This window comes from Tachysurus fulvidraco, chromosome 8 (genome assembly GCF_022655615.1).
Source record: "Tachysurus fulvidraco isolate hzauxx_2018 chromosome 8, HZAU_PFXX_2.0, whole genome shotgun sequence".
Lineage (NCBI taxonomy): Eukaryota > Metazoa > Chordata > Actinopteri > Siluriformes > Bagridae > Tachysurus > Tachysurus fulvidraco.
Genome location: NC_062525.1, coordinates 10748556 through 10763608, shown reverse-complemented (window position 1 = coordinate 10763608; position 15053 = coordinate 10748556). Strand labels below are relative to the sequence as shown.

At 36.1% G+C, this 15053-nt stretch overlaps 1 protein-coding gene across 1 annotated transcript in view; it reads right to left on the bottom strand.

Moving 5' to 3' along the window:
• The window catches only part of LOC113662507 (cadherin-12), a 105566-nt gene that overhangs the window by 54322 nt on the left and 36191 nt on the right, over positions 1-15053 (bottom strand). The window contains exon 2 of the mRNA XM_027177396.2: positions 12402-12875. Coding sequence (XP_027033197.2) covers positions 12402-12653 — 252 coding nt within the window. The 5' untranslated portion in view covers positions 12654-12875. The remainder of the gene's footprint in view (positions 1-12401; positions 12876-15053) is intronic.

Genomic DNA, 15053 nt, shown 5'->3' with positions numbered 1-15053 from the left:
ATGTGTTGCCAGATACCCTGAGTTTATGTACATTTAATACAAGGAGACTCTATGATATGAACCTTGACTGATACAAATTGTATATTTGATAACTGGCATTTATAATATGGATTATATTGTCAAGTATAAATTGAGTATTTATTTCAAATGAATGAAAGAATTTAGTTGGAGTTTCATATTAATGACCTAAAAACTCTGAATATTGCTTTTTTGTCTAGTCTGAAGATCACTGACAGCATAAATAACAAGGAGAAAAAAAATTTATTAAAAAAGATGAAACCTACCACATAGCCACAAAGTCAGTGACAGTGTAATTGTCAGTGTGTTGGAGAAGCAATTTGATATTAAACTAGAAATTAAGACAAGTAAGACTAGTCGGTCAATTGAGACAAAAAAAAATAAATAAAATGACAGCCCATAAGACAAAGAGTTAGTGTTTGTCTATGATACTGTTTGTCATGGTGTGATCGCTAAGCTGAATTACTGGAAAGTTTAGCATACTGTATGCTGTTCTTAGTGTTGTTTCACCATGTAGTCATCATTTTTTTCATATTCAGCATTGCTTTTTTAGGGCATCTTTGGGCATCATTAAATGTAAATATGCTGTCTTGTGAACACGCTTGGGTACCTGTGGATGACTGACAGTATACACACTTGAGCACAAAATAAAGCAGTGTTCCCAAAACATTGTTGGAATTCTGAGTTCAATTTAGCCTACAAATCATTAACACACAACTGTAATAAAAGATTGATAATTGAGGCTTATTTTTCATAACATTTTTCATAAATTGCTTCACATTGATTTTCTATGCACCATGTCCCAAAAGAAACATGAAATAAGTTTCCTGCAGCAGTGAAAAGGATCCAGCTAAAATAACATTCGGAAATGAAGAATGACACAGAGGAGAAGGGCATGCCAATAAAATAACTGCAGCACGAAATGTTTAGCTGGTGTAGTGGGAGTATATATAAATCTTGTTTGTGTATTTCTGGGCTGATATTTTCAGTCTTTACATATATGCCTAGGTACATGATGACATTTCTCTTTTAGGTGTGCCATAAAACATTTTGATATTTAAAGTCCTAGGGAAACATTGCTCATATTTATCGATTCATGTTGCCAATCCATTAATTTGACAGATCCTGCTAGATACCAGTCTAATTAATTCCCTGTTGTGCTATATCAAGAATATTGATGGCTGTCTGCCAACATGCAAAATGCTAGCAATTAACTAGCGGAAAGTTTAGATTTAATGTCACAATATCTGAAGACATTTTCAGCATATAGCTACTTTGTCTAGTCTAAGGATCACTGATAGCATTGATAATATAGAGCGGGAAAAATAGATAGATAAAGATAAAAACCAGCATTAACCACACAATACTATTCACCTTGCTTTAAATTCTTGTGTCAGATTTTTGGAAAAGGCTGATAAGTGATACTGATTGAAGCATTAGCAGTTCTGTAATATGCCTGAAGAAGCAATTCAAGCAGAAATCCCATTATTATAGTAGGTCAATTCAAAACTTGGGGAGAAAAATATTATATTGGCATTGCAGATAAATGGCATCGTTATCCTTTGGTTTTTAAGATAATCTTTTCAGTTGTGCTCCATGCACCGTCATCAACATACATTACCATTGTAAATGTCTTCAGTTCCCTAAACGTATTATAATGGCTCACTGGATTATTGGCAAGTCACATGCATAATTGAAGGCAGGGTAATCCTTACAAACGACCCCACATCTGCAGCACCAAAATTAGTTTGGCATCACGTGTATATATAACAGATGAGTGAAAATACCAGTGTCTGTCTCTTGCTTGACATTAAATATGACAGTAAGATTATGGTTTGTAAGGCAGTTGTACATTAACATTGTAAGAATAAAACTTTACTGTTTGCTGATATCGCCTTAATGATATAACTGTAATATTTTATGAGTATATTATATTTTATCAGTGTTCAGTATGGGACACCTTCATGAGTGCCAAATCTCACCCTATTAAATAAATTCAAATCTATTAGTGTTGACTCATTGACTTGTTTGTGTGAGTGTTAAGGTGGCTTTAACAACAAAGGCTCAGGTCAGGCTAACTACAGATTATTGCTATCCATATCTGAAGGGTCATTGCACATCGCAAAGAGTAGAAATAAATTAAAAAAAAAAGAGGCCAGTTCAAAGCACTGCAGGATAAAACACACACTTGGCCATGACAGTCACAATCTCACCTAATGCTTTAGACATGCTTCATGAGCAACAGCGAGTGGATAATTGTGATGCGCTTTGCGAGCTCTATGGGAACAGTAACCTTGATTATCGTGTAGGTCAGTTGAGAGATTTTTCTCTCTGGTCATTTGAGCCCAATTAGCGTGGAATAGAAGTTGTGATTGTATTACGCAAGTTAATGGCTTGGTTTAGCTTGTAGGTCATGTAGTTATGGAGTGTGTCATGCATTTGCCTTCGCATAATGCGTTAAATCATACCTAGACATTACTCTTTCTCTGGTATGAAATATATACACTAAATATATTTTATACAAAGCAACAGTATAAACGATAGCATTTTAAGCTTTGGTAATAAATTATATGCAATTAATGCAACGCTAGTGAAAGCAAGGTAATTAAAGAAAGTTTAATAATTAGTCATGATGTATTTTAAGTTGTAAAAATACATTGTGTTTGTGTTAACCATAGACCCTTATTTCAAGCATTTTACCAAAAACCCATTCAAACAACCCACTGATTCAGGATGTTGGAACAGATCAAATGCAAATATACATGCTTATTTCTTGGTTCATGTACTTAAGCACTCTATAGTCTACTAATTATGATGAATAATCATTTACGTTGATCAGCTATCAGCTGACTATTTGATTACTGATGTTTTTTGTAACAGAATGGGCAACTCCCCACACCCATGTGCCAAAATGAAGGTGGAGGCAGCAGGAAAGCAAGGGTGGAGGCAGCAGGAAAGCAAGGACCAAATCTGAAAACAAGCACATACAGTATACTGTAGGTGCTATGGTCAGATGTTCACATGCAATAGTCAATTTTGTTGTTATTTAATCATTTTAAGCCTTGATGCCTGATGACGCCTGGGATAGGCACAGGCTCCCCGTGACCCGAGTTAGTTCGGATAATCGGTAGAAAATGAGTGAGTGAGTGAGAGAGTAATCATTTTAATACTGTAATACAACTTTAATTTTAAATAACTTGCACCAACAGATTTCAACTCCAGTCCTAGGAAATCTTGCACAATTTCAAGCTTTCTTTGTTACAACATTTATCTTGTTGATAATGAGCTGAGGTGCCCTTTGAGAGAAGGACCAGATGTGTTGGGAACAAGAGAATGCAATCTTTGCAAGATCTTCAAGACTGTACAGTAATTGAGGGTCCCTGACACCCGTTCTAATATTTGTTTTTGAATAAGCTAATCAATGCTTTGGGATCCCTCTGATAGAACTAATCTAGCACATACTGCATACTACTTTCATATAAAACATCACAAAACCTTGAACTTTGCTAAAAAGACAAAGGATGTTAATTATAGTTTTCTAAATGTGTAAATGACAGAGCCTGGAAGAAAAGATGGATGATAAAATAGGAAAAAAATAGTAAAGAAATGCACAATTGGTGGTGCAGGTTGCGTTCAAGTAAACACGCTGTATTGGGGAGAGGAGTGGCCTTTCCAACAAAAGTGCCGTATTGACTTGTATTCTAATAAGTGACCTTTCTGATATGAGATTTTTTTTGTCATAGAACAAAGATGGAGAGACCACAGTGTGATAAATTACAGTAGAAAGACAGACATAATGCCTGCTATACTGTAACCTATATCATAAATTATTTGGATTAATGTTGGTACATATTATATAATTTGTATGTATAGGGCTCTCTCTCTCTCTCTCTCTCTCTCTCTCTCTCTCTCTCTCTCTCTCTCTCTCTCTCTCTCTCCATATTTGATCAGACATAATTGACCTGACTTTGACCCTATTGCCTTGACATTGTATGTGACCATATTTTGCTGAATGACCTATACAAAAAAGTTAATTCTAAATTCAAGCCAAAAGATGATTCATCGTATAGTCATGTGTTCATTAACCCATTTACTATCAATATAGTAAACTGGTATGGAAAGCAAGTTATATCCATACATTTTTTACAGGTATATTACACTAAAATATTGCAACACAAATACTATTGCTTTTGCATAGTAAAAATTGACAATGCAGAATTGTTTGCCTCTACTAGAGACTCCTTAGCACAGGAAAATTAATGAAAATATGATTCACTACTTTTTGAAAGTAATTTACAGGGCAAAATGCGTTGGCATTTCCTCTAGATACACAAATACCATATTGTCAGGGAAATGTCGGGTAATGTGTTTGGTGCTGATTAGTGACTTTTATCGAAAGAAACTGTAAGAAAGGCTAGAGAAAAAAGGTTCATCTCATTCTAAGCATTTAAGCTTAGCTAGGATATGGATGACTAATTACAGCTATTTGTATATATTTGCTGATATTTAAATACATTCTTCCACCCATCATTTTTTTTTACCTCTTAATCTACACAGAATTTAGGGGAACCTGGAGCCTATCTCACAAGCCCACTACCAGCTGCTTGACTTTGCATGCCTCCTGTTGCACATGTACAATATCAAGGGAAGCAGTGTATAGTCCACATATTTTTATTTATTTCTTGAGTGTATTGTTTGTACTGATGGCATAGTCCGTACCTGCCCACTGCTTCGTTGTTGTTTTGTTTTATGTCTGTATGTTGCACCGTTGACCTGTGAGACACGACATCTCGTTCCACTGCATGTCTCAACATGTAGCGGGATGACAATAAACTTGAACTTGAACTTGAACAAGACTCGTGACACACCTGGGATGGGGTGCCAACCCGATACAAGACACAACTGCACACACATTGTGGAACATTTTGTGATACCGATCAGCCTACTTTGTTCTGGTTAAGAAAATCATTTACAGCGTTTGGCATATGTACTTATCAACTTTTATAAAACTGTGCAATTGAGGGTTAAGAACCTTGATCAGAGGCCCAGCAGTGGCTGATTGGTGGATCTGGGATTCAAACTCACTACCATCCAATCAGTAGTCTAACACCTTAACCACCAGGATACTACATCCCTCAGAGGAGATCAGAAAAATCAGAATCAGGGGAGAAAAGGAATCTCTGCACACACTAGAACTGAATCCCCAACCCCAGCGGTGCAAGGCAGACATGACAGTGTTTAAATGATTTCTCAGCAATAAATGCTCAAATAAACAAGAAGTAGCATCCAGTCCAAAGCCTCTGGACCTCTGACACTTTGATGCAATCATATAGTCCTGCAGATTTTTTTGGTTTTGGCTGTAAATATTTGGCTGCTTTTCTAGTTCTTTGTACAAAACAGGACAAGAGCGGATGTCATATGACGTGATACTAATGTGATATTTATAACTAGATCTATTCATGCAGCAGTGTATTGATAATATCCTAGCCTCCTATTAGATGTTTATTTGAATGCTTGCCATTTTCTCATTTATATTCCATTTCTTTACTCTTTCTATTTGTTTATTTTTTGATACATCTCATTGCAATTACCAGTAAAGCAAAAACAATGATCTTCTTCAGTCCACGTTTTTATTTTTAGATTAAAGCACATGCAAGTTGTTTGCTGAATATGGAGAACTTTCATCACATTAATCTCGTTGTCATAAACTCTGAATACAAATCATAGGCATTAGGGGATTCTCGTTGTGGATCCGTTTCTTTTCAATGATGTTTATGCAAAATTTAAGCTGCTCTATGGTTAAACTGTTATTTTGAATGGACTATTATGAGTCTGTGGTAAAATGTACTTGACAGTCTTTAGTTATTCATCCTGACAGCCTGTATTTATTTTTAAAAGTTTGCTCATGGCTTGTAGCTCAGATTTAGAACACAGTGCTTTAATGGTGTGGTGCTGTCACAGTAAAAGACCAAGCAAAATGCTGAAGTAAATGGACATGACAAAAATGTTTGTTTTATGTCACAATGGTTCAAAGTGTAAGCATAATAATATCCCAAGGCTAAAAGAAAGCTGAAGAAATGCAAAGCACACATTTCTTTTTCTGCTTTGTTTATTTCTTTGACACTCTGATAGGGAAAAATGCCAAGAGAGCACTTTTCCCACTGCTTGCTCAGTCACTCAAAGAGAAGTAAACAAATGTTGGCAAAGTTTGCATTTATTAATTTATTGAAATATCTAATGGCACTAATAAACACACTGTCATATATACACTTCCCCTGAATTTCAATCAGCATGCATAAACCCGTGGACTCATGTAAGTAGTGGCAAACTTTGTGACAAGTAAGAATGAATAAAGTTATAATTAAGTAATAATTGCAAAAGTAATATTTACATATGAAGCGATAATTAGTGTGATATAGAGCATTATGTTTGTGTCAGTACATTGCATTATTCTCTTTTTGTCTCCTACATGTCTATGCTGTCAGGGTTTATCCGCATGCTGCCTTGGTCTAGTAGACCTGACGGTGAGAAATTGTGAGCAAATTAAAATATATATAGAACATCATATGGACCATCAGCATATTAATTTGGCAGGCTATGACAGGCCCAGATTCACATTTTCCACATCCTTGCTTAGAGGTGAAGAACAAGGACTAATGGATAAAAAGTATACTTCGGTAGAGTGCAAATCATCTCTCTCAGTGTAAAATACCAAGAAATGCAAACTATCATTACCATCCATCCTTGACTAGAGAGAGAGAGAGAGAAAGAGAGAGAGAGAGAGCGAGAGAGAGTAATTTAAGAGCATAAAAACAGGGACAAAAAGAAGAAAAGTCTAAAAAAGGATGTTATAATGTAAAATAATGAATTAATGTCAGCTTTCCAAGCTGAACACTTAAAATATATTGTACTGTATATCTGTATTGTAACCTACTGGGTGTCTTCATCACTCTAGACTTTTTTACTCTTAATAGAATTTAGTAACATATGTTGTTGATAAGCAGTAATGTGCTTGTACATTTACTTGCTAATATATAAGATATCTTGTAGGAATGTTAAAAATATGGTGTGTGTGTGTGTGTGTGTGTGTGTGTGTGTGTGTGTGTGTGTGTGTGTGTGTGTGTTTGTGTATGTATAAATTATAAATAAATAAACTATTTATTTATTTATTGATTGATTGATTGATTGATTGATTGATTGATTGATTTAATATACAATGTCCTAGACAATGCACAGAATGCACACTGGCTGGTGATATGTTGTGTTTTGTTTTGTTTTGTTTTGTTTTGTTTTTTGTCCAGTAGTGTGTCGTATTGTCTGTCTGCACTGTCTTTCGTCTGTTTGCAATAGGTTGCACAGGTTGATCTTTATGTGGCTAGGACAACTTACATTCAGTCCTTAGCCCTGTGTTTTATGTAGCATGTAGCTCTAAGTTGTTTTATCTAGCACCACGGTCCTGACGAGGTCTTTAGCAGTATTCAAGAAAATAAACAAATATTAGGTTAAAATTAGTGTGGCCAGTATCTCTGTCACTACAAAGTACCCCCCAAAAATTCTTCAAATTCAACCTATTTGCATGACATTTCTGTCACAATTTTATATATAATACATATCAACATGTGAAACTTTTACTCAATTGCTCCAACATCAACATCAGCTAAGGGAACAATCTATTTTTTTAAGATTATTTGACTACAATCAATAATAATAATTAAATGTTTACACATTCTGAGGTACACTGCATTATAGTATGAGATCATCAACCAACTTGGAAGCCCAGCACATGTGTCAGTGCCACTCACTTGTCCATAAACCCAATACAATTATTTCACTTTAAAGTTTAAATGCTTTTGTATAAACTGAATAAAGTGGTGTTGATAAACTGAATAAACTGAAATTTTGCTTTTCATGATTGCTGCTGGCAATTTGCACAGTAAACACAGAGCTATTCTATTTAGGTGCATCAGTCAGTCCATTGCTTTCTTTGTTGAGCATCACTGCTCGGACTGAAAATTAACGTGCGGAACCTTTAAACAAGGATAGCATTTTATGTTGATGGAAACAAAGGAAAATATACAAAAAGACCCAAAACCATAAGGGTTTCGACTCTACTTGGATCTTGGATTCTCATTTGCATAAAGTTAAGCTTTGTTGTGTAGCATTGCCTGAAGCTGTCAGTGTGAAAACTGAACACGAGGGCATGGGGCTTAAAATGTTTAATTAAACGTTAGTTTGTCCTGTAGAAAATACCGGGTAAAGAACATTAGTTTGATTGATTGATGAATACATTTCAGATGACCTTCCTGATGGTTCATTTGAAGCCAGCAGTGCCAAGCAATGCTAAGAGCAAAATGTTAATAAAAAAATAATAACTCTACATATGAGACTGTATCTGAAAAGAATACACATCAGCATTTAATGGATTTTTATGAGCTTAATTAATCATTAAAAAAACTAACTTCATATCAAATGATCAACTTAGATGAAATGGTGTAACAGATTTTGGTGATTTGTTGTCAGTCCATCGTGCCTTAAATATTGCCTGAAGCGCAAGACACAGACACAGCAATCAAACTAGAACTATCAGACATTAATAACTGGCAGAGCATGTGTGTGTGTGTGTGTGTGTGTGTGTGTGTGTGTGTGTGTGTGTGTGTGTGTGTGTGTGTGTGTGTGTGTGTGTGTGTGTGTGGATGAATTTAGAGCAAATGATTAGCAGAAAAACAAAAACATTCTGCTATATTTTAACTAAATAATAAGCTTTGCCGATGTGTGTAGGAGCTATGAAGAAACAAATCTACGGCCTACTAATACATGTTTGTGAGGAACTAACTGGAGAATGAATTATGTAAAGTCTCAGCTTTTCAATTTATAGCCTGGGATTTAACCACAATTCTTTCTTACATGGTGAAAACCGTTATACTGTAATGTGATAAACTTTACATAACTGACTTACATATAATGTAAACATGCATGTTCAGTCTATTTTGTCAAAGCAAAGTGCCACTAAGCAATTCTTTTATAGCGTTAAAAATTAAATGCCAATGCTATCACTTATGTCAAGTCAATGATTGTGGCTTTTAATGCATACTAAAGCAGAAGAGAAACAACATCATTTACACTATGGCAGTGTCATTATTGGGAATAATGACCAGCTTTTTCCATTTATGTTCTCAGCAAGAGTGACTATTGTTGCTCTTATTAAGTTATGATGAATTAGTCATAAACATTTTCAGTATGCTTTACCCCTTCCATTACTCCACAGAGGTCCTTAACTAAAGGAATATACACTCATATTTACTAAAGAACTTACTTCACTCTCATGTGAATGCTCGTATGTGTATCCTTGAGTTATAAATTCCCTTCTCACTTGTTTTATTTGTATTGGCTGACATTTACTATGATTTCTGATTGTCGTGCACAGGGATCAGAGGCTACATTTCTTTTTCCGTTAGTATACAGCCCAGAATCTGTCCATTACTATGAAATCCTGGCCAAAGTTTAGGATTAAGTGACTTGGAGTAAAAAGAAAACTCTCTCCTGTCCTCTTTCTACTGCTTTATATACAGTCACAGACTTTGCCACAAATAGTGGCATGTGTTCAGAGTGATTGCTGTGGCAATCACAGGGGCAAACCTGCCAGAGGAACTATTATTCCTGGGAAAGCCACAGCACTACAAACTACACTTTCATTATACTTATGTCATAAATTTACTTATACTTAAGATAAATTTTTCCCGTTTTTCCTTTTTTTTCCAAAAGTGACTGACAAGACAAAATGTTTGGATGTTTACATATTGTACGTTGTGCCAGAAACTGTGGTCTGTGCCTTTAAATACAATTTATCCACCCTAATGATTTACATATACAACCTAGAAATGAAATGGTCCAATTGAATTTCCAACCAAATTGCTTGCATTTAAAAAAATATATAATAATAATAATTTAAATGTAAAGATCTAAGTGTTTAATTGTTACTGCAGTATTAAGTTTTAACCAACCCTCCTCTTATTGTTAGATTTTTTCCTATCAGCTCTGACTAAGAAACATCCAGAAACAAAATGCTTCAAGACAACCAGCATGTGGCTGTAGCAATATTCACACACACACACACACACACACACACACAAACACACACACACACACACATACACACACATACAGAGTTGTCTCTAGAGTTTACACAGAATATTGAAAAAACACTGGATGACTGACAGTTCTGCATGTGGAAACACCTTGTTGATAAGCGGAAAATGGCCAAATTGGATGAAGGCAGCAAGGAAGGACATAATAACTCATATAACTCATCTCAGCATGTACACACCATCTAACCTTGAAGTGGATGGGCTACAACAGCAGAAGACCACATTGGGATCCATGCCTGTCATTTACATTTATTGCATCTGGCAGTCAGCCTTATCCAAAGCAACTTAGAAAAGTGCTATGTAGTCTCCAGCAATAAATAAATTCTGATACCTATTCACTAGGTCACAGAATAAGAATACTATCAGACTACAAACTCTGTTGGGATGTAATACAGCAGACATTTTGTAGTTGAAGTGTTAATTTAAGTACTTCAGGAAGAGCTAGGCCTTTACATCTTGTTTGATGACAGCCGGTGACTCAGAATTTAAGGCATCTAGAGGAAGTTCATTTCACCACCTTGGTACAAGAACAGAGAAGAGCCTTGATGCCTTCCTTGTACCCTGTTAGATGGTGAGACCACTTGAGCAGTGCTTGAGGTTCAGGATGAGGGTGGTGCAGTGTGCCATGTCATAAGCACTTTTAGCCAAGATCAGGAATCAGAAGGCACAGACTCAATCTTACTGAACAGATTAGAAAAATATCTTTTTGAGTCTCATCTACCAGAATCTGCACCCATGATAGCCTAAGATTCGTGTTCCTGTCTGAACAACATGGAACCTGATGAGGTCTTCTGTATTTGTAGCTCATCTACATCAGTGTTTGATTGTGTTGTGATTTCTGAGATGCCTTTCTGCTCACCACAGTTGTATAGACTGTATTTGAGTTACTATAAACTTCCTGTCAGCTCAAACCAGTCTGAGCATTGTCCAATGATCTTAAAGTGTTTCAGCCCTCAGACCTTCTGCTCATTTTTCTTCTTCGTTTTTTTTTTGATAGTTTTTTTTTTTTTACACCATACTGTGTAAACTCCAGAGATTATTTTAAAATTTCCAGGAGACAAAAATTTCTGAAATACTTAAGGCAGCCTACCCGGCATCAACTACCAGACCACAGTTAAAGCCACAGAGATCACAATCTTTCTCCTTTCTGCTGTTTGATGTGAACATGTACTGAAGCTCTTGACCTGTATCTATACGATTTTATATGTGAAGCTAAATATACATATTACAATTTCACGTTCCTAATAAACTGGTCAGTGAGAGTATTTCCCCAATGAAGTTCATATTATATGTGAAACGGTTCAAAACACCTTGTATAGAACATTAAACTGCAGCAAAGATTAGGAACCTAATTTATGCAGCTGTTTTCAATGAACACGTAATCTTTATATTCAATTAGAGAACATGCTGAATTCCCTTATACACACTCTAAATGGATATGACCAAATATTTATTTACTTGCACAAGCACAGGGAACCTGGTGAATAATTCTGCAAGGCACCGTATCGATACGGTTTGAGAATTAAATGGAGGTTATGGGCTTGATATGATGTATTAACAGCTATTCAACTTGTTCTTAAATATGTCTTTCTCTACTGTCAAAACTTTAAACACAACCACACTATGTGGAGGGTCAGTAGCAGTCACTGACTTCAAATAAATGGACATATATAAGGACATATTTTAGTTCACTCACCAGAAGGCCCAAGGGAACATCCCTATGATAATGCAAGGTCGATATGAAAGTGTCGGCAAGAAGCCAGCATACGTATTGATTTTTGTCTTTATGCTTCCAGAATATTAAAACAATAGAATACATGCACTCACGTGTACACACACACAATGTCTGTGTTTTCTCTGATTAGAAAAATCGCTCTTTAGAGACTGGAAGTGACATTTTTTGTAATTACCAAAAAAGTATTTCTTTGTCTGTTTCTTTATTAACCTTCTACTACTCTACAGCCTAGTTGTCATTCAAACTTGCTCATGAAAGATCTTTTCTCTGCTTTTGCACTGTTTCCCACTGTGATTTTTTTTTCTTTCCTTTTGCTCACTAAAGGTATTTTTCAGTTCAATAGTCACTTCCATGCTTGATGTGACTATTGAACTGTATAAAGCATTTGGAGAGAAATAGGAAAGGAAATGTAAAGTGCAACACTTTGCTATATTTGAATGCGGGTTACAACTACAGCCCAATCTTGGCCAACTTGATATTCCTGGAATAGCATATTTCCTTACCTTGCCCACATACTGAGGGTCAGAACCCATATACTCCTCCAGGACAAAGAACTGGTTCCATACCCAACCCCTCTTAACCCTCTGAAAGCTCCCATTTGGTCCTCTGTTTCCTGCTGTAGACATGGATCTGTGTGGCCAACTGAGTCCCAGTCGGCTCTGGTTCTGAGCTGGGTGCACAGAGTGGAGAGGAGCTGGAGAGCTCTTCTCAAACAGGAAGCAAAGGAACAGCAGCAGACTGTTGCTCTTCAGCATTGGGCAGTCCGGAACAGTCCTTTTTTAAAGTCCAAAGAAGAGTAGGAGATGAGAATGAGAGAGCCAGGGCACAGACGGATGGCTGAACAATGAGGCCATCCGATGAAAGGGAATAAGTGAGAAGTGAGTGAAGGTGGCACCAGGTATGACGTGAACCCCTGGTGTTCCTCAAGTCCTCTTCTTAGTGCTGGTGAGTCAGTCAACAGGTTATGAAATCATCACCTGTAATGAAAAAAATAGTATTGTTTAAGCTCTTTAAGCACTTTAAGCTCTTTACAGCCAATGTAAACCACAGATAAATTTATTTTCTTTAAATGATAGTTTATTGGCCATATTCCTATCACCTAGGGACAGAGAATTTGTGATTATGTATGCATGATTGACAGTAACCTCAGCTTCTCTAGCTAGCGATAAAGAGAACCCACATCATGACTGCAGAAGGTCTAGAACTATCTCATTGCATTTGGCAGAAGATAGAACCTCCATTAAAATGAGCTACATTTTAAGACACTGGTTGTCTTAGATATCAGCTAAAAGAATTGATGCATCAAGATTCTCAAGAAAGTTATAAAATCATTGGTTGTAAAATATATTCTATTGATGCACTATAGGCCTTTCTATTTACTATACACCTTCATCTGAAATGACAAATTTCTTTTGTACTGCATCACAGATATATACATAACAATAAAGTCAAGACTGGGCTTTGTCTGTCAGAAATGAAATGTAATTATGGGATGTCTCCAAGAGATATGTCTCATAAGAATCCTTAAAATACATAAAGACTGTTTATTCTCTGTATGAAAAAAAAAACATTCTTCAAGTCAAGATAGTTGAGGAAATAAAACAAATATAGATTTACAACATATAGTTTTCTACAACAAATCTGTAAGAAAATAGCAAAGTAATCTAACGTGTGAACCTGATTATCATTATTCCCATCCGATTTAAAACCGTGTTTAAAACCAAGTTAATTCAAATGCATATACAGTAGATAATTATAACTGCTAAACACATTCTAACCATCTGATTACTGCCCATTCAGGAAACTTTATAAATATACAGTTGTCTGTAATTATATATACATGTGATCTTTTTTTCAAATGTAGACAGAGGTTTAAGTATCTGACAGTCTTTTGATTAATTTTTGTAAAAACACAAATTAACACAGGTAGAAAATCAAGTACATCATCACTAAACCTCATTAGCAAGTTCCAGTGCTGCTTTATTATTTTCCAGCAGTGAAAGTTACTCCTCTCACACCTCCAGCCTTGGCCAGATGCCAAGCCAATATTGCTTTGCTATGCCTCAGTGAGCCACACTTCTCTCATTTGCTTCACTGGCTGCATGATTGATCGTTGGCACTTTGTGTCTGGGTCAATGTGCTTATCAGGTGACCTGTGTTGAGCTCCACCTGCTCCACTATGGTGCTAGATTTGGCAATGTTTAAGTGCATTGAGATGGCCTTGCCAGCAGATCCAGCTAGACCACAATAGCAGGAGATGCTGGCCTTTAAGAAAGTGGCCTACAGAGGCCCAAATGCAGCTGCCCTCCAAAACATGCCAAGCTATAAAAATCCCTCCAGGCTTAAAGGTAGACAAGGAAAGTGTACTTGACCTTGGATATCTGGAGGCTCCAGCCGAGCAGTATCAAATAACCTTTTAAAGAACGTTATGTTGTAACAAAGATTAGGAACCTAATTTATGCACTTAGTTTCAATGAACAAGAAATTGTTCCATTAAATATTTGAGCACATGCTGAATTCCCTTATACACACTCTAAAACGATATGACAAAAGATCTATTTACTAGCACAAGCACAGGGATGTTGGCTCCCATAACCAAGCAATAACAACACAGCAATGAAACGATGACTGTATTTATTTATAAACATAAGTAGATTTCCGTGAGCAGTTTAAAGAAATTGGCAAAAGAATATTGTTTCTCTCACAGTACATTTGTTCTTTGACATAGCATGTCTTAAGATAACACACCATAACTCTTCTGTGGTTCAGTGATTCTATTTATTCGTAGCACAGTGAATAACACATATAACCACTTGAAACTGAATGTAAAAAGGTAACCTTCATGTCTACCTGTAATGCTATATTCGAATAACTGAACTTAATGGAAATGGAAGCTCATATTTGCAATGTCTATCGAAAGACTAAGAGGAGGGGGTTGGTTTGTCAGAAATGTTGATGCCATGTCAGTTCAGTATGAATGGAGATGACCTGGAGTCAAACTCATCTCACTCCGCCAATGCTGGTGAAATATAGCTCTTATTACATTTACCATGCTGTCTGAGTAAATCACATGTTCCGATGTTCACTCAATTAAGGGTTCCAAGTTCCATGACAGTGAAATTAATGGGTAGCGGCCAGAGAGAACTCATAGAGCA